This window comes from Dermochelys coriacea, chromosome 2, assembly GCF_009764565.3.
Source record: "Dermochelys coriacea isolate rDerCor1 chromosome 2, rDerCor1.pri.v4, whole genome shotgun sequence".
Lineage (NCBI taxonomy): Eukaryota > Metazoa > Chordata > Testudines > Dermochelyidae > Dermochelys > Dermochelys coriacea.
The window spans coordinates 143,818,442-143,838,737 of NC_050069.1; the positions used below are offsets into that span (position 1 = coordinate 143,818,442).

A 20,296-nucleotide genomic window follows, 5' to 3' on the forward strand; every position below is an offset into this window, starting at 1 on the left:
GCTGGACTTAGATTTGTACAGGACTCAAAGACCCTGATCTTCACCAGAGGATCATTGTGTTACATTATATGTTTACCATAATTATTCAGTTTGTTGTGTTTCTATTTTGTTTGGATTCCTGTGATTGCTTAAAATTGTTTCATTTCATCTGATGAATCTTCCAGCCACCACCATTGGTCGACACTGGGCCCAAAGACAAGCAGAGTGCTCAGAACTGTGAGATATGCTTACATGTTCTTTTAAGACCACTAAGGTCATATCCTTAGGCTATCAAGACCTTAGGGACTGGCTAGCAGGGGAGTTGGAGGTGTTGATTGGTAAACTGAGGTATTTGCTGTTTGATTTTTTTACCTTTTCTTTCCGTTATCCCTTCCCCCACAAAATATATCACTTTTAATGCCTTTCATCAGAAGTTCTCACCGTTTGTATTCTGGCTGGTTCCTTGACTTTTTAGAACACCGAGTTTCTATATTGTTTTTTGACATTAAAAGAACATTATTAACATTGCAAAGTCAAACACTTATAAATAACAATTGCGTGTGCCTAATGTGTGTGAATACTCATGCTGTGTGCTCAAATCATCCATGTCCACATGCATATATTTAATGTGGCACCCAGCGAGTCATATAGGTGCAGAAATAGTTGATTTGCACCTGTAAATCAACCACTAGTTAGGCATGCACAATTGCTTATCTGTGCTTCATTTCAAAAATCTGGATCTATATGTGTACAGGCAGTCCTTGACTTTATGGTGTTCAACTTATGACAAACAGCACTTACGATGCTTCTGAATTAACACCCTGATTCGACTTACGACATTTGGTTTCGACTCTACGATGCTCGGTCCCGCAATGGAGTGGATTGTGGTTCCGAGTTATGATGTTTCGACTTGCGACACAATTTTCAGGAACCATTTGTGTCTTTAAGTCCAAGAACTACCTGTCATTTGAATGTGAATGGTGTGTTGATGTTTCTCAAATTGTGAAGTTTGCCCTTTGGCCTTCTGCCTCTGTATTTCACTGTGCTACATCATTCTTTTCTCTAAGAAAAGTTTATGTTAAAAATGACAAAAATGCAGTGGCTGAATGGATGTTTCCCTACCCCCTCCACCACTCCTTTTTTTTTTTTTTGGTGGAAATGGTAAAAAATAAAGTTCTTTTTGCTTAATATGCTTAGCTCAACAGGACTTTATTGTGGTTTTTAAAGTCTTCAGCTATTTGTGGTTTACTTGTACAGGAAATAATTTTTTTCACATTTGATTATCATCTAATGAATCATGGTAACTGCACTGTGTTGTTGTCTGCCTTGTTCTGTGCATGAGGAAAAAAAGTACATCTGGCCTGTAAATCAGAACTAAACATTGATACCTCTTTCAGGTGTTTATTTAGTGACTGCCCTCTATGTTATATAGTTCTATAGTGCAGATTATCTACACAGTGGTGAAACTCTCATATGGCCCCTTACACTGGGAAGCCTTCACGCCCCCACAGTATCTCTGATATGTAATATTTGCTACCTGATACAATGTAACTATGCTTCTTGCAGTAACAAGTATATTCTCTTTTTATTCTTTTAGAAATTGCCCCCTGGTTATGTGTGTTCAGAGCAGAGAATGCTGTGGACTTCTCACAATTAACATTTGACCCAGGACAAAAAGAACTTATTGCTGGAGCAAGGTGAGAAATTTATGTGTTTTTGTTGATTATTCTTGTGTGAAGTTAAGTGCCAGTGAGCCAAATTCTGCCTTCAGTTGTATCTATGCAACTCCATTTACATCAAGTCATGAAGACATACTGAACTGGATGTAATAATGACAGGTTTCAGAGTAGCAGCCGCGTTAGTCTGTATTCGCAAAAAGAAAAGGAGTACTTGTGGCACCTTAGAGACTAACAAATTTATTAGAGCATAAGCTTTCGTGAGCTACAGCTCACTTCATCCGATGAAAAGCTCATCACGAAAGCTTATGCTCTAATAAATTTGTTAGTCTCTAAGGTGCCACAAGTACTCCTTTCCTTTCAGGCAGTGGAGTGTGTTACAAATTTGTAATGACCCATACAACCAGTCTGTCTCTTAAGTCCATGGTTTTTAGTGTCTAGCAGAATTATGAATTTAAGTTCTCATGCTTGTCTTTGAAGGTATTGTACAGGCTTCCTTTGAGTATGGGGACTCAGAGGTCAGCCTTCAAAACAGACAGACACACACAGCTGCAGCCAATCAGTCCCTTCACCCCTGTTTTTGCAACTAGTCACAGGGAAACCCCTCTGTCCACACACCTTACCTTCTGATTACAGATATGATCCTGTCACAGAGTCCAAGGGTTTCCTTGACTTTTCCGGGCCTCCCTGACTTCTTCTGGGGCGGGGCTGGAGGAGCAACTGGGATTGGGTCAGCCTCCCTGGGGCTGAAGCAGTGGCAGTCCACTTCTGCCACAGGAGCAGTGGTGCGGCTGGAGCAGCTGCAAGCCCCCAGTAGCAGTCAAAATATGTCCCCCTCCCCTGAAGGTATTTTAAGTTAAGTCATAGGCTTCCAGGAATTTTTGTTTATTGCCCAAAACTGACTTTTACTAAAAATACCTGTGACAGAATCTTAACTTTATTTCTGATCAATCTGGCCAATTGCCTTGGGTGACAGCTTCCTATTGTTTCAGCTATTACTGCACAAAGGGGCATTTAATTGTTCCTTCCATTCAGCCTGAAAGAAAGGTGCTTAGCACACCTATCAGCTTCAATGAGCTATACAGTTGTCTGTAGATCAAAGGCTGACTTAATGGCAGCCATTAACGCTTTCCAGCAGACCAGCACCCCCACTTTCCTATCTGCCCATCATCCTGATGGAGTTTAAAATGTTGGCACCTTGAATGAAATATCCCAGACAGAAAGAAAATAAATTAACTTTTTTAAAAAATACAAGCTTAACAATTTACATATTTACTTAGTGTTTTGCTGTCAGGGCATTTTTACATCCACCCAAATCAATTTGACTCTGATCTAATCCTCCTTGGAGTTTTCCTCTCTCTGCTTTATCTCTTTTCAGCCAAATCAGGAGGGACCACCTTCAAGGGCAGTGGTTCTCAAACTTTTGTACTGGTGACCCCTTTCACACACAGTGAGCCTCTGAGTGTGACCGCCTTTTATAAATTAAAAACACTTTTTTATATTTAATATTATTATAAATGCTGGAGGTGAAGCAGGGTTTGAGATGGAAGCTGACAGCTCATGACCCCCCATGTAATAACCTCACAACCCTATGAAGGGTCACGACCCTCAGTTTGAGAACCCCTGTACAACAGGCTCCTGATGAGTGTCTTTTGTTTCTATGGAGGTGTTAGCTGAGACAGAATTCACCTATTCCATTCTAACTGGGAATTTATGATTGTCTCAACTCTTTTAAGTGACATATCTGAGGAACTGTCCCAGATTGAGGTATCAATAGAGAAGGTTTTGGACAAATTGATAAATTAAAGAGTAATAAGTTACTAGGAGCGGATGGTATTCACCCAAGAGTTCTGAAGGAACTCAGATATAAAATTGCAGCTGTACTAACTGTGGTATGTAACCTATTTTTTCAAATCAGTCTCTGTACCGATGACAGGAAGGTAGCTACTGTAACACTGATTTTTAAAAAAGGCTCCAGAGGTGATCCTAGCAATTACACGTTGGTAAGCCTAACTCAGTGCCAGGCAAATTGGTTGAAATTATAGTAAAAACCAGAATGATCAGAGACAAGAACAAACACGATTTGTTGGGAAAGAGTTTTTGTAAAGGCTTTTGTAAAGAGAAATCATGCCTCAACAATCTATTAGAATTCTTTAAGTGTGTCAACAAGCATGAGGACATGGGGGATCCAGCTTGAGGTAGTGTACTTGGACTTTCAGAAAGCCTTTGACAAGATCTCACACCAAAAGCTCACAAGAAGTCATGGGATAAGAGGGAAGGTCCTCTCATGGAACAGTAATTGATTAAAAGATAGGAAACAAAGGGTAGGAATAAATGGTCGGTTTTTACAATGGAGAGAGGTAAATACTGGCCACCTCATCCTCCCCAGCCAGGATGTGTACTGGGATCTGTATATGCATAAATGATCTGGAATATGCATAAATGATCTGGAAAAGGGAGTGAGCAGTGAGGTGGCAAAATTTTCAGATGGTACAAAATTACTCAACATAGTTAAGTCCAAAACTGACTGTGAAGTTACAAAGGTCTCTCACAAAACTAGGTGACTGGGCAACAAAATGGCAGATTTTTTTTTTCCCACCAAATGCATCCGATGAAGTGAGCTGTAGCTCACGAAAGCTTATGCTCTAATAAATTTGTTAGTCTCTAAGGTGCCACAAGTACTCCTTTTCTTTTTGCAAAATGGCAGATGAAATTCAATATTGATAAATACAAAGTAAGGCACATTGGAAAACATAATCCTAACTATACATACAAAATGATAAGGTCTAAATTAGCTGTTACCACTCAGGAAAGACATCTTGGAGTCATCATGGATATCTCTCAGAAAACATCCCCGTAACGTGTACCAGCAGTCAAAAGAGCTAAAAGAATATTAGGAACCATTAGGAAAGGGATATAATAAGACAGAAAATACTGTAATGCCAACATATAAATCCATAGTACACCCACACCTTGAATACTGCATACAGTTCTGGTTGCCCCATCTCCAAAAAGATATATTAGAATTGGAAAAGGTACAGAGAAGAGCAACAAAAATGATTAGGGGCATGGAACAGCTTCCGTATTAAGAGAGATTAAGAAGAGTTGGACTGTTCCACTTAGAAAAGAGATGACTAATGTGGGGATATGTTAGAGGACTACACAATCACAGATGGTGTTGAGAATGTGAATGGGGAAGTTTTATTGACCCCTTCACATAACAAAAAAACTAGGGGGTCACCCAATGAAATTAATAGATAGGTTTAAAACAAACAAAAAGAATTACTTCTTCACACAATGCACAGTTGTCATGGGATGTTGTGAATGCCAAAACTATAACAGGGTTCAACAAAATATTAGATAAGTTTATGGAAGCCAGGTCCATGGCTATTAACCAAGATGGTCAGGGACTCAACCCCATGCTCTGGGTGTCCCTAAATGTCCAACTGTTAGTAGCTGAGACTGGACAATAGGGAATGGATCACTCAATAATTGCCCTGTTCTGCTCATTCCCTCTGAATCAGCTGACACTGGCCACTATTAGAAGACAGGATACTGGGCAGGATAGACCATTAGTCTGTCCCAGTATGGCCATTCTTATGTTCTTACAGCCTCAGTTTCAGGGGCATCATTTCAGAAAAATTCAGTGGTGGGGGAGGGGGACAAAGAAGTATCAACATATAGAACACAATATGTAATTATATAATGACTTGCAAAATATTAGGGGCAGCAGGGAGTGAAAGATGTAATGGTGCATACAGAAAAGTCTGGTTGGAGGCAAACTAAGTGTTGGAAGGGGTGGGAGGTGTGATTTTCCTTTGCCTCATAGCAAGTGATGCCTCTGCTCAGCTTCCATTGTTACATTATCAGTTTCTGAGGACAGCATTGATAGTTTCTGAGATGTTCCTTATGCATAACTTTTGGTTTAGTCCTGGGGCCGAACTATAGCCTGTACGCCACATCACTTACTTTTCCTTCTCCTAGGATTGCGGAACCAGACCTGGTCCCCTCTTTTCAAAGTTTCCTGATATGACCTTACATAATAGAGTCTTTTCATTTTATATGAGGCTATATTCAAATTTTTACTAGCAAAAATTTGAACTTGTTCAGTTTTGGATTGTAAGGTTTCTGTTTAGTCCATATGGCCCAAATTACTTTATTCCTCCTCCTTTTCCATACAAAAGGTTTGCTGGGGTCCTTTGCTCATGCCCAAACACGAGGTGTGCTAGGTTACACTTTATACTCTCATTGATTGCTGTTCTATAAGCATCAAGAAGAATGGGCTTTGCTGTTCCCAGTCCCTCTGGTATTGTTCCAGAAATATAGCCAGCTAAATCTTTCCATCATCCCATCAGACTGTGGGTGCACTGGAATGGTCCGAATTTTGTGGAACCCTTGAACCTCACAAACTTGATGAAACACCTTGGATTTACAGTTTCTCTCTTGATCAGTGTGTATCTCACCTGGGACCCCAAATCTGATGAAGAATTCATTCATTAGAACCTCTTGCCGCTGTCACAACCTCTTGGTTCTTATGGGGTAAACTTCAGGCCATTTTATAAAGTAGTCCATAGCTACCAGTAATTATTGATTGCCAACCTCTGTCTCAAAGGCCGCAACTCATCAACATCAATGTGCTCCTTCAGCATCCCCATAAATACTGCTGCATTGGGGTTCTCTGATTTATGGGGACTCTTCTTTGCAACACAGCATCACATTTCCTGCACCTATTTTCTACATCCTGCCTGCTTTTTCCCAGTAGAAATTCTCTCTTAGCTTGGCTAAGGGGTTTGTAACTTGCAGAATGTCCAGAGGTTTTAAAATTATGATAATCACAGAACTCCTTTTTTCAATGTATCTGGCACAATCAGCTGCCACCTGTGCACATCACCTGCTGGTTTTCACATTTTCTAGTCAATATTTCATCTTTAAATTCCAAACTTTCCCAATGTGAGCAGAAGGCTTTTACATTCTTCTGTATACATAGTCATTAATATGTTCTATAGATTATATCACTGCCAGGAGAGCCTTTCGGGTAGTACGATAATTTCTCTCTGGTGAAACTAGATTTTTACTGTAATAAGCCAGCACCCTCTCAAATCCTTAGTGTCCTTTGTCAATACTGCCCCGATCTGTAAGTACCAGCATTTGTGTCCAATATGAAAAGGGGTTTGAGACACAGGTAGACTAAGATAGGAGTTACAAGAACCCTTTTCAGGTCTGAAAATGCTAAATCACACTTTGCTGACCACTGACGTTGTTTCCCTTTTTCACCCACCCACACTACTTCTGCAGTAGTGGCAATACCACAAATAAACCTTCTATAATAAGAGCAGAGGCGTACAAAACTCTGTGCATCTGTCAGCATCTGGGGAGTTCACCTGTCCTGTACAACCTCAGTTTTCTTTTTGTCAGTGGAAATTCCTACACAGTTATCAGCCATACTGAAATCCAAACCAATTGTTAGCTCATTCACTATATCAGCTATTCAGCCTTCTTTCTTGAATTCCATTAGTCCAATTTTCAAACTCAATCTCAAAACTGAAACCCAGTCTTAGGATGGGTGTCCTTCCTGATTCACTGTCTTCATTTGAGATCAATTGGATGGTTCAGTTTAGAATCCCCTGTTCTCTAGGACTGTTAGTATGTGTAGCCTAATAATTGTTATATTGTAATATAATGGCTCTGTAATCACATGAGCCAACTCCTTCAGCACCCTCAAATGCATTGTATCCAGCCCTATGGACTTGTGCATGTCCAGCTTTTCTAATTAGTCCTTAACCTGTTCTTTCACAATTGAGGGCTGCTCACCTCCTCCCCATACTGTGCTGCCCAGTGCAGCAATCTGGGAGCTGACCTTGTTTGTGAAGACCGAGGCAAAAAAAGCACTGAGAAATTCATCTTTTTCCACATCATCTGTCACTAGGTTGCCTTCCCCATTCAGTAAGGGGTCCCACACTTTTCCTGTCCTCCTTCTTGTTGCTAACATACCTGTAGAAACCCTTCTTGTTACCCTTCACATCCCTTGCTAGCTGCAACTCCAATTGTGGGTTGGCCTTCCTGATTACAGCCCTGCATGCTTGAGTAATATCTTTATACTCCTCCCTAGTCATCTGTCCAAGTTTCAACTTCTTGTAAGCTTCCTTTTTGTGTTTAAGCTCCCCAAAGATTTCTCTGTTAAGCCAACCTGGTTGCCTGCCATATCTCCTATTCTTTCTGCACATTGAGATGGTTTGTTCCTGTGCCCTCAATAAGACTTCTTTAAAATACAGCCAGCTCTCCTGGACTCCTTTCCCCCTCATGTTAGCCTCCAGGGGATCCAGCCCATCAGTTTTCCCTGAGGGAGTCATGTCTGCTTTTCTGAAGTCCAGGTGTCCATACTCTGCTGCTCTCCTTTCTTCCTTTTGTCAAGATCCTGAATTTGACCATCTCATGATCATATTAGACACAGAGCTGTATTACAGGGCTCATGGTAATCAGCTTCCACCTTCATCACTAGCAGCTGCTTCCTTTTCTGATTGGTCGCTTCAAGGAAAGATTTAAGTTCTATGGCAAATTTCAGAGCTTCCTGTAGTGTCCTTTGCCTCCTTTCGCTGATCTTGATCTGGAAGCCCAAATCCAGTTGAGCATCTATAAAATGGTCCATTGCTAATTCATCCTGGAAGACCTTGCTGGTATCTGGATTCATCAGAAACACAAATCTCCCAAGGTCCTTTGCCTGTTCAGGTGAGATTTCTTTTTTCCTCTCTTACCATTTCTTAGGTGCACCCTGGCCCACAAAGAGTAATGGCTGGCTCCAAGCTGCCTACAAGAGCTTGTAGCAGGTCTGGATAACTGACTATTTTTTCTGGGGTAAGTTCTGCAGGACCATCAGAGCCAGGCCATTCAAGTTGGCTGCTAGAAACCTCCTTCTCTGTTCTTTCCCACACCTGTTCATTTGGCCTATGATGTTAAACTGAGCCAAATAATCCACCCAAGGAGTTTTATTCCTGTAAAATAATGGGCTTTTGTGTTACTTGAGCTAGAACAATCTGACCTATCCCCCCTGAAGGTTAGAAACAGTTTAGAAAAGTTTTGGAAATGTCCTGTCTTCCCCAGTTGTGGTATGCAGTGTTGTTGTAGCCATCTTGGTCCCAGGATATTAGAGGGACAAGGTGGGTGTGGTAGTATCTTTTATTGGTCCATCTTGTCTGTCTGTCTTCCCCAAATCACCTGGATGGCCTGATTCCTTATTCAGATGGCTGACTTACACTGTGATCCAGGACCCTTTGAATTCCTTCTGTCTGGAGCTGAAACGGTAGCTCCTTAAATCCTTGCTCTAGTGGACTTGTACTGGCAAGTTCCAAGTGAGCCAAAGTTTTCCTGGTCTACCCTATAATCTGGAAAATATTTTGGTCCGTTGCAGTCAGGTTGCTGATCACCTCTCTCTGTCTTGCCAGACCAGACTGGAAATTTTTGTTTTGGACTTTCAAATCTGCCTTGATACTTGATAGCTGCTGCCCCAACATAGATTGTATCTCTAAACAGAGGTCATCTCTCCATCCTCGTCCAGGTATTGCTTTATTATTTTTTGTGACGTCTCTAGCTCTTTTTTTTAGATCTTGTTTTAATTCCTTCTGGCCATCTTTTTTTTTTTCTGTGAGTGCTTCCATTATTTGTTCCATCTTCTTTCAACAGGAATAATACCTCACAATATCTCTCATTGGAAACTCTATCTCAATGTTGCCCCTTTCAGCCTGAGCAGCTAGCATTTGTCGCCCTGCAGGCTTGTTTCTGTTCAGAGAAGAAATTGGTTATTCAAATCAGGTATTTTTTTAGTGCAGTCTTCTTTATTTACAAAGAATGTACACAAAGTTCTATTTCCCTGAACACAATAGGAACACACAACAGCAGGCAGTTTCCTTGCTCATAATTTCCAGTCAGTTCTGTGTCTCTAGGAGCTCTGTCTCCCTGTTCTTTCTCAGAGCCAAGCTTGCAACTGCTTGTCTTGCTTTCAAGTGCCTTTCTTCTGTCTTTCTGCTTCGTACACACATACCTTGCCAAAGATCCCCTAAGGTCCTTCATTTGGAATCAGGGAACCCCCTCAGCCCACAGTATTTAGCTTCTGATCAGGCCTTGCTATGTGGTCAATTGCCTTATCAGCTTTAATTAGCTCTATGATTTTCTTTGGATCAAAAAGAAAAGGAGTACTTGTGGCACCTTAGAGACTAACAAATTTATTAGAGCAATAGCTTTCGTGAGCTACAGCGCACTTCATCAGATGCATTTGGTGGAAAAAACGGAGGGGAGTCTTTGGATCAAAGACTCACTTGATGGCAGCCATTAACAACTTCCAGTATAACAACAGGTTGTTTTATAGTCCGCATTGAAACTGAAGCACAGCTGTAGGGACACTTCTTTTCTTTTTTTAAAGTAACAGTTCTCCTTCTGTCAGCCTATTGTGCAAAATAAGATATATATGTGTGTTAATGGAAAGGGACTTTCGAAACAAGGGAGCTGCTCCTGGAATGACTGATGCCTTAGGTTGGTTCTTAGTGACAAAATGTAATTAACTACCTGCCTGGGACAATTCTCCACAAACAGCCTGCATAGTAAAAATCATTCAGAAAAATACGGGGGGAACTTTATCATTCTCAGTTTTGATAAAATATCCCAAAGAGCATACTCAAAGAAAAAATTCAATACAATTTCTGAAACTGAATCAGAAAGGGAAGGTCAGTTCTTTATGGCTCCTAAGTTTTGAAATTTGCTCAGGTAAGAAATAGCAGAGGATGTGCTATTATATCAGTTGTTTCTAGACTAAACTCAAGCAAGACTTTCAAATAAACACTGACTTACAGAAAACGTTAATAATGAGTCTTAAATTTTGCTTTCTACGTGAAACTGTACTGTTTTGTTTTATGTGCTGTGTGACAAAGTTCCTCCTCTACCTTGGTGGGTCTTGCGTTTGTTGGCGGATTTGCTCACCTTGGAGCTTCACGGCAGCCCTCAGTTTGGCCGTTTTCGTGAACCCACAGTCCAGGTCTGACCAGGAGTTGGGAGGTTTGGGGGGAACCTGAGCCCGCCCTCTACTCCAGGTTCCAGCCCAGGGCCTCTGGAATGCAGCCGTCTAGAGTGCCTCCTGGAACAGCTGTGCGACAGCTACAACTCCCTGGGCTACTTCCCCATGGCCTCCTCCCGACCCCTTCTTTATTCTCATCATAGGACCTTCCTCCTGGTGTCTGATAATGCTTGTACACCTCAGTCTTCCAACAGTATGCGTTCTCACTCAGCTCCTAGCACCTCTTGATCCCAACTCCTTAGACGCGGACCACAAACTGAAGTGATCTCCTTTTTAAACCCAGGTGCCCTGATTAGCCTTCCTTAATTGATTCTAGCAGCTTCTTGATTGGCTGCAGGTGTTCTAATCAGCCTGTCTGTCTTAATTGTCTCCAGAATGTTCCTGATTGTTCTGGAATCTTCCCTGTTACCTTACGCAGGGAAAAGGGACTTACTTAACCTGGGGCTAATATATCTGCCTTCTACTACTCTCCTGTAGCCATCTGGTCCAACCCTGTCATAGCTGATTTTAACAGAAGAATGATAGAATCAGTTGAGAAACATTCTAGAAAAAATTCAGAACAGCAGTGACTCTGAAAAAGATTTGGGGGTTGTGATGGATAAACTGCTGAACATGAGCTCCCAGTGTGACGCTGTGGCCAAAAGATCTATTGTGATCATTGGATGCATAACAGGAATATTTAGTAGGAGCAGAGAGGTTATTTTATCTCAGTATTTGGCACTGCTGGACTATTGTGTCCAGTTCTGTTGTCCACAATTCAAGAAGGATGTTAATAAGTTGGAGAGGATTCAGAGAAGAGCTAGAAGAATGATTTCAAGGATTAGAAAACAGGCCTTCTTCTTTGAGTGCTTGTTTATGTGCATTCCATGCTAGGTGTGTGCGTACTGTGTACAGTATTGCCAAGATTTTCCCTCAGTGGTAACTGTTGGCTCAGCTCTAGCACCCTCCGGATTTGTGCCCATATGCACCTGTGTAAGGGGTGCCACCAGCCCCGCACCCCTTCAGTTTCTTCTTCCTGTCCATGATGGTTGCTAGAATGCTCCTTCTTGCTGCGGCAAGGCTTCTTTCGTGGGAGTCTTCGCCCCAGAGACTGGGCATGCCCTTGTCCCCAAGCTTCCTGCCGTGTGCCTCTTGCATCAAATGTATGCCAGTGAGTAACCCACACTCTAGCTGTTTAAAGTGTCTGAGGGAAACTCACGTTAAAGGTAAGTGCCAAATCTGCAGGGACTTCAGACCTTGCACTAAGAAGGACAGGGACATTCGGCGGAAGGCCATTTTTGTGGAAACTCTCTGCTAACAGTCCTGCCTCCAGATCTTGCTTCTCTGGTCTGGTGGAGAGACCCAAGATTGGTAATGAAGGGAGTACCCTTTGTTGCCCCTTAACTATTGGTAACCTTGGTCTTGGACATGTCAGACACCTCAACAACCTCAGGACCCAGGGCCTTTGGTCCCAAGAAAAAGTCTCCCTGCATATACAGGAATTCAGGACTGTATGCTTAGCTTGCCTTGTATTCTTTACCCAGATCTCAGGTGAAGTGATGCAGGTCCTGACAGACAACACCTGGACTGTATTTTATATTAACAAGCAGGGAGGGGGTCAATCTTCAGTCTTGTGCCAGGAGGCCTTCCTGTGTGACTTCTGTGTGATGCACCCTACTCATCTCGAGGTGACACAGCTCTTGGGGGCCCAGAACATACTGGCAGATCATCTCAGAAGATCCTTTTCCTCTCACTATGAGTGGTGCCTTCACCCAGAGGTCACCAGATCAGTCTTCCAGAGGTGGGGATCTCTCCAGGTGGACCTGTTCGCTACCAAGCAGAAAAGGAAGTGCCATCAGTTTTGTTCACTGCATGGACACAGCCCAGGCTCACTCTCCGATGCTTTCCTGTTCTCGTGGACAGACTGGCTCCTCTATGCCTTTCCCCCAGTTCTCTTGGTTCACAAGGTCCTCCTAAAAATCAAATACAACAAGGTGAGGGTTATTTGATAGCCACAAGGTGGCTGTGACAACATTCGTTCAGCACTCTCCTAGACCTCTCAGTGGCAACCCTGCTTTTGCTCCCATTTCGCCTGGACTTGATTTCTCAAGACCAGGCCGGCTGTTCCACCCAGAGCATATTTCCCTCCATGTAACTTCATGGATGCTGCATGATTGAATCCTGAAGACTAGGCCTGCTCAAAACAGATTTGACAGGTCTTGCTAGGCAGTAGGAAGCCATCCACCAGGGTGACCTACTTGGCCAAGTGGAAATGTTTTACTTGCTGAGCCTCCGAACTGCATCTCTCTCCATCTCATTCTTCTCTTCAATCTATCTTAGACTATCTGCGCCATCTAAGAAGCAGGGTTTGGTACTTTCATCTGTTAAGGTTCATTTGGCAGCCAATTCAGCCTTCCACCCTCCAGTGAATAGCAGATAAGTATTCTCCCATGAGATGACAGTCCGGTTTCTCAAAGGGTTGGAAAGATTATCCTCAGGTTCGTGAACCGATCCCCCCATGGAACTTAAACCTGGTCTCGTCAAGGTTCGTGAGGCCCCCATTCAAGCTGTTAGCTTTGTGCTTCCTACTGCTTCTCTACTGGAAGGTCGCTTTTCTGGTGGCTATCACTTCAGCCAGAATGGTCTCTGAGATCAAGGTCCTCACATCAGAACCACCTTACATGATGTTCTTCGAGGATAAGGTTCAAATGCACCCCCAACTGGCCTTCCTATCAAAAGTGGTATCACAATTCTACCTGTCTTCTTTCCAAAGCTTTAAAAAAACTCTGAGAAATGTCGATTCCACATGTTGGATATTGGAGGGCCCTCACCTTTTATATTGAAAGGACATGCAGTCAGCATGTCCATGAACTCCGAGACCGCCTTCGGGGGTACTGACTGTGAGTTACCAAGCATGGAATGGACATGAGCAAGCACTCGAAGAAGAAAAAATGGTTACTAACTGTTGTTCTTTGAGATGTGTTGCTCATGTCCGTTCTATGGCCCACCCTCCTACTCCTCTGTGGGAATTACTAGCAAGAAGGAACTGAGGGGTTGCGGGGCTGGTGGCACCCCATTATATTGGCGCATATGCACGCATCTCCAGAGGGCAGTGGATACCACTGAGGGAAAAATCTCTGGAAATGGTGCATGTGGCACACTCACATCTAGTATGGAATGGATCTTGAAGAACAACAGTTATGAAAGGTTAGTAACGGGTTTTTATAGTGATAGGATCAAGGAGCTCAATCTCTTTAGCTTAACAAAGAAAATGTTGAGGGTTGACTTAATTATAGTCTATGAGTACCTACATGGGGAGCAAATATTTAATAATGGGCTCTTCAGTCTCGCAGAGAAACATGATCCAATGAATGGAAGTTGAAGCTAAACAAATCCAGACTGGAAATAAGACATAATTTTTCAGTAGTAATTAGCCATTGGAACAATTTACCAAGGTTTGTGCTGGATTCTCTATCACTGACAGTTTTTAATTAAGATTGGATATTTTTCTAAATATATGCTCTAGGAATTATTTTGGGGATGTTTTATGGCCTGTGCTACACAGGAGGTCAGACTAGATTATTACAATTGTCCCTTCTGGCCTTAGAATCCACAAATAAATAAAATGGTTGTTAATATGTACAAAGAGATCAACTCTTTTTTGACTCATAGGTTCCAAAGCAGTTGCCATCCATGAACCACAGCAAACTGAGTAGTCTGGAAAACATTCAGAAACAACCTCTACAATGAAAAACACCTTAACCATTACTTTAACATCAAATGCTACCATGCAGATATGAGAAATGTGTTCTCTTGTCATGTGAAACCCTTCCCACAGAAAGACAAGAGGAAGAAAAGAAGTTATTTTTAATATTAAGAGGCATCAGAGGGAGATGACATGTACTGCCTGCCTTCTTGCATTAGGAGCAGAAGGTGGCCTGGTGGAGGGAAAAGAACTCTCAAGTTCACAGTTTTGTGGTATAGTCAGCATTGCAGATGATTCTTCTTCCCTGTTCAACTGCACGCAAACTAAGGCAATGTCACCAGGACAGGAACAGACAGTGGCAGACACAGCTGGTAGGGGTACAGAAGGTGACCTTCCTTGAGCAGCTTGGGAATTCCCTCCACTTCCAAGGAGCAGAGAGTCTTCAAGGAAGGGAGTATAGGAACCAGCAAGTTTTTTGAGTAGAGAAAGGGGGAGGAGAGTACAAAAAGGCTTGAGAGCTATGTTATTCACAGAGGGAAGTGGGAACAAGAGCAGAAAGAGGAGCAGGCCCTGAGCCAGTGTTGCCAACCATAGGTGCTGACTCCATGGGTGCTCCGGAGCTGGAAAGTCTACTTTCTTGGCTCCCTGCAGTGCCGAGCTCAGGTCAAGCGAATGCCCTGGCTCTGGGCTCTCCCTTTCACTAACCTGTCAGCTCAATTCTAGGCTGGCAAGAAAGAGAGGCTCAGCTGAAATTAACCAACCCCAGCCATTCTGGGCAGCAGTGTACAGAGTGCCCTTCCCAATGAGCAGAGGGCAGCAATTTCCTTCCCAAAGAGCAGAGGGTGCCCTCCTGATGATGACAGCTTACTCTTATAGTTGCTTCTGGTGTGCAACAGAATATAGTAAGAAGAGCATGGAATGGATTTTACTAACACTATTGAGCTATTTGTGAATGATTTTGTAACTATATTCACCTCTGTGTGTGTGTGTGTGTGTGTGTGTATATCTATATATATCTATCTAATTCGCTGTTGAATTCTCTGAAAATTTTGTTCAGTGACATTTTTGACTCTTTTTGAGTGCTTAGACAGCTGTATCTAGCGACTTTTCAGGGTTTGTCTGGTGACTTCCTGCTATATGAAGTTAACAACAGTGCCCTGTGCTGCTGTGCACTTCACAGACTGAGAACCTGCATTCTCCACTCCCTTTTCTGAAAAGTACACTGGCCCAGCCGGCTCCCTCTAGCTCCCCTCATGGAAAACAATGTCTGCTCCTGGGCAGTTGTGCTGTTGCTCTCTGCTCCTTAGAAGACAGGAACAGGAGAGAAGTAGGGACCTCCTTGAGGGCAACAGCAATGGAGCCCTGCAGAAAGGGAATGCTTGGTCTGAATTAGCTGGGGGAGTGGGGAATGGGGAGGTTGAATTAATTGTATTGGTGCCAGAGAAAGGTCAGTACTGGCTGAATTGCATATGAATTTGGAGGTATAAGTTAATTGCACTGGGACCTGTCTCCCATTTCCTCCAGTAATTGAGCACAGAACTGGTTTCTTTTATTCACAGAGTGAGGAAACAGCCATCAAAAAATTCATAATTAAAAATCCTAATTTGAAAATTAGTGCACAACACCCAACAAAAGTCAGGTGTTCCACATTTTGCCCATGTCACACATTTGGATGGCTGGTTGCAGGTTTGAAGGCTGAAAGAAATGGGAATTAGATATGGCTTTAAATCCATGCAGAGTCCTTGTGATTCACTGAAGAAACACTGCAGGGTTAAGGCCATAAAGGTACATCTCTACCATGCTTCTGCAGCATTCCTTGAGAACCACCACTTTCAGTATTGGTAACACAGCTTGGTTTTGTTGATTATCTGCCATTTTTCTCCACTAATGTTCCTTTGATGGGTCAATAAAGATGTGTAGTACAAGCTAATGATTTTCAGAGCAGCAATAATTTATGATCCTTGATCTCCAGTTTTCAGGAGGCATGTTTATGTGGTATAACTATTCGGGGCGGTGGGGGCGGACGGACATGGCTCATTCCATCATTCGCTGACCACATATCTGGTTCACCCTTCTTCAACAGACATTTAAATCATGTCCACTGTGGCAGTTTTACATTTTCACTGTTAAGTAGCTATTTCATGTACATAGTGTTTCCTACCCCATTTTTGCATATAAGTCATGCCTGCTGGCTTCGCTCAGAGGCATGCGGTAGATAGGAATATATGAACCATAACAATTTGAACTCTTCACAGTTACTTAGTCATCCACTCTGCAGTGCAACATTTCTAGTTTGAAGAACAAACGTTTTAAAGATTAGATAGCACGTAAAAGATTGCTTTCACCTCCTACCCAAATAAATTGCCATGTAACACACAATAATGGTTTGACATTTTGTCTAAACAATGGTGGATCCCTAATGCACTTTATTTTTTTCATTCAGGGACAAAAATGACCCAAAATGAGTGATATCAAAAATATATTAGTGCAGGAAATGTACATTATTTGAGATTAATTTTCAACATTTTCAGTAATTTGTTTCATGACTCATCATTTTGATATAGATTATTTAAAATAATAAAGGGTGATAACTGGAACACATGTAGACTCTAAAATAGGTGCTTGTCTCCTAATGAGGGACAGTTGGGGATATAAGCTGAATAGCAGTTAATGTCCTTTGTGTGAGAATGGAAGGGAATCTGTACTTTCCATCTGAATCTGAGCTGGTTTGGCTTATTTTTGGAATCTAATCATTGTACTCACAACAAAGAAAAACAATCAGATTCATGTCTGAAGAATGAGGTTCATTTTGGGTAAGTTTGTTTTGTTCAATATGTTTGAGATAAGCGTGTGCTAGCATTAGTTGCATCCGATCCAATCCTTCTGATCAGCTGAACATATGAAATTAATGGTTAGTTTGTTAAGGTTTGAAATTCACTGTCAGAATTTGAATCTTTGGGCTCCTGGGAGGGAACTATATGTAGTTACTTCCCATTTTTTTAGTATAGGTTTGTTTTCATGTCTATGTATTTTTGCACTGTGCTAATTTCATTCTCATGTTGCTCTAATCACTTTCTTATTTACAGTCCAATAAAAAAGTAATTCTATACCCCACCTGCTTAACTCCTTCTTCTTATTGGGCTACCAATGATTGTGTGTGCAGTGCCTGGCCGGCTGCCTCTCTGATCACTCTTTTAATTTCTTGTTTGGGCTACTTGTCCTGTATCCTTGCTCATCTCATCTTCTCCCTGCACAGCCCAACCCTATTGCACCCTGCCATATCTGCACTGACTCTCACCTCTGCCCTCATTTTTTGACTTTTCCTGCTGTGTTTGGTCCCACAGCAGCAGTTGTTTCTGACATACTTTCCTGAGTGTTCAGCCTGTGCCTCAAACTCAACATGACAAAAGCAGAACTCCCTAACTTCTTTCCTGAACACTTCCATTTCACTCCTTTCTCTGTCACATGTTGACAACTCTACCATCCTTCTAGTCACTAAGGTTTGCAACTTTGGTTGAGTGAATAGTTGATTTGTCATTCAGGTGGCTGGTGGATTCAAGTTTGGATAGTTCAGATGCTCATAAACATATGCTTGCTTATCAGAAGTGGCCTCAATGCTATGGTTTATGCAGTTCTGTTAAAAATGACTATTTAGGACGTATTTTGCTTATTTTAAACACAGGATTTTTATATCAGCAGTTTTGTGATCTTTCTCACAAGTTAATTGGTCTTACTTCAAGAAGCATAACTTCCTAACGGGTAGCTCATTGCCCAGTCAATCCTTATCAGACTGATGAAGGACTGCACTAATACGCCTTCTCACTTACTTAAATATTTTTGTGGGAACCTTAGCTGGAACCATTACCATTTTTTGTCAGAATAAGGAAAAGCAAATTAAAGAATTCACTAAGAGCTGTTTAAGAACCTCTTTAAAAATGAATAGATGACTTTACAAGTTCGTGTCTTGCTTCTGCCTACTCTCAGCTGGAGGGTCTTAGTGCGTCTCTTCATGAGCTATCCCGAGGCTTCTGATTGAGAGGAAAAACAGGTGCCAAGAATCTACCTGTAAAAGAAATACTTTGAACATATATTTATTTATTTATTTTTCTAATTAAACATTTATTTTGGAAACATCTACCTCTCTTCACACTAATTTTGTTGGCATCCTTTTGTCTGTGAGAGATGGTGGGAATTGCAGCCTATGATATACATATGGTTTGCAATGTCTCGTGACTGAATAGTACAATCCGAGATTTGCATGATTTTTGGCAGTTATTGCAAATATATGTATCTTGGTTGGGAGCTCCTTGCTTCCTGTGAGCTCTATTCTCTTCAAGCTGGAGGAGCCAGCTTCTGTCATGGACTTTGATGCCCTGATGGAGACAATGACACCACTTATTATGATCACTTTCCAAGACTTCCCATTGATCAGGATCAATTCCAAATTGCTTCATATCTCACTTGCATGTGTCTTTATAGCGAAGCCTTGTTCCCTCTGATAGCTTCCTGAATAGCATGTCTGTCAGAGCCATCCCATCCATAGGAAGGACAAGGACAACCGCCTTGGGCCCTGTGCTTTGGGGGGCCCCACGCTTCAGGACGTGGGGTCCAGGGTGGCCTGGGGAGTTAGTGGGGGGCCTGGCGCTGGCAGCAGCAAGCCACGTGGCCCCACCCGCCCTGCCTCGCTCTGCCCTGCTGGCTCCCGATGACAGGGATGGAAGCCAGAAAGAGGCAGGGCAGGGGCTTGGGGAAAGGAGTGGAAGGGGGACAGGGAGGGGGCAGAGCAGGGACAGGAAGAGGTGGGGTGGAGGCTTGGGGAAGGGGTGAAGTGGGAAGGGGCTGGGGCGGAGCAGGGGTGGGAAGGGGCGGTGGGCTTGGGGGAAGGAGTGGGAGTGGGCACGGGGCCTGGGGCAGGGGGAAGGGGGGCTGATCGTCCTGGGCCCTGCAACCCCTTAGGGATGGCCCTGGCATCCATCTTCCAAGCGACTCAGATGGCCCAGCCATTAGTTCACCAGTGAAGACCCGCTAAGTTGACAGCAGAGTGTTTTCCGGTCAACCCTGGTACTCCAGCTCTCTGTGAAGAGTAAGGGAAGTCGACTGGAGAGCATATCCCGTTGATGTAGAGCAATGAAGACACCAGGCTAAGTTGACCTAAGCTATGTCTACTCCAGCTACATTATTCACATAGCTGGAGTAGCGTAACTTAGGTTGATTTACCCCCATAGTGAAGACAAGCCCCTGGGGTGATGCAATTTAGTGCAGTGCTAAGAATCATTGGATGTTGCCACACACAGACACAAGCAAGTGCAGCACCAATGTGGACTTAATCCATACTTGAGTGTGGCTTTGCGGTGCAGCCACTCATGCCTGAGCTTGGCCCACCTGGATGCTCGTTCCTGGATGCTGATCACCTGAGTTAACCTTGCAATGAAGCATACCCTAAGTGTGGTCCCAGGCTTGTCTACATGACAATTTACTGCAGCGCTGCAAGCCAGGGTGCAAATCTATAGTACACTAGCTTGCTCTGTGCTAACTGGCCATGTGGACCCTGCTAACATGCACTAGAAGTTCCATAATGCGCTTTGATCTATAGCTGTTTGAAATACAGTATATCAAAAAAGTGCACTAGCTGTGATGTTGCACTCCATATGGTTTATAGAAATATGCTTATGAATATGAAATAACTGGAATGTGCTTTACGCTAAATATTAAGTGGAAGCCATTAAGGATGCTTCAGAATCAATGAACTGTGAATGGGTTTATTTACCTGCAAGCCTTCCTGTGCTCTGTGGGCCAGCCTGTGGGTAATGAAGAATGAGGTCTCACAGGGCCATGGGACCATGTCACCAGATACTGAAATCCATCTTAAATCTTGTACTTTTCCATTTGGAAGGA

The 20,296-nt window shown here is 42.7% G+C and overlaps 1 protein-coding gene across 2 annotated transcripts in view; it reads left to right on the forward strand.

Moving 5' to 3' along the window:
- The window catches only part of SEMA5A (semaphorin 5A), a 627,428-nt gene that overhangs the window by 241,236 nt on the left and 365,896 nt on the right, over nt 1-20,296 (forward strand). For both annotated transcript variants that reach the window (XM_038392658.2, XM_038392657.2), the window contains exon 3: nt 1,577-1,676. In XM_038392658.2, coding sequence (XP_038248586.1) covers nt 1,577-1,676 — 100 coding nt within the window. The remainder of the gene's footprint in view (nt 1-1,576; nt 1,677-20,296) is intronic.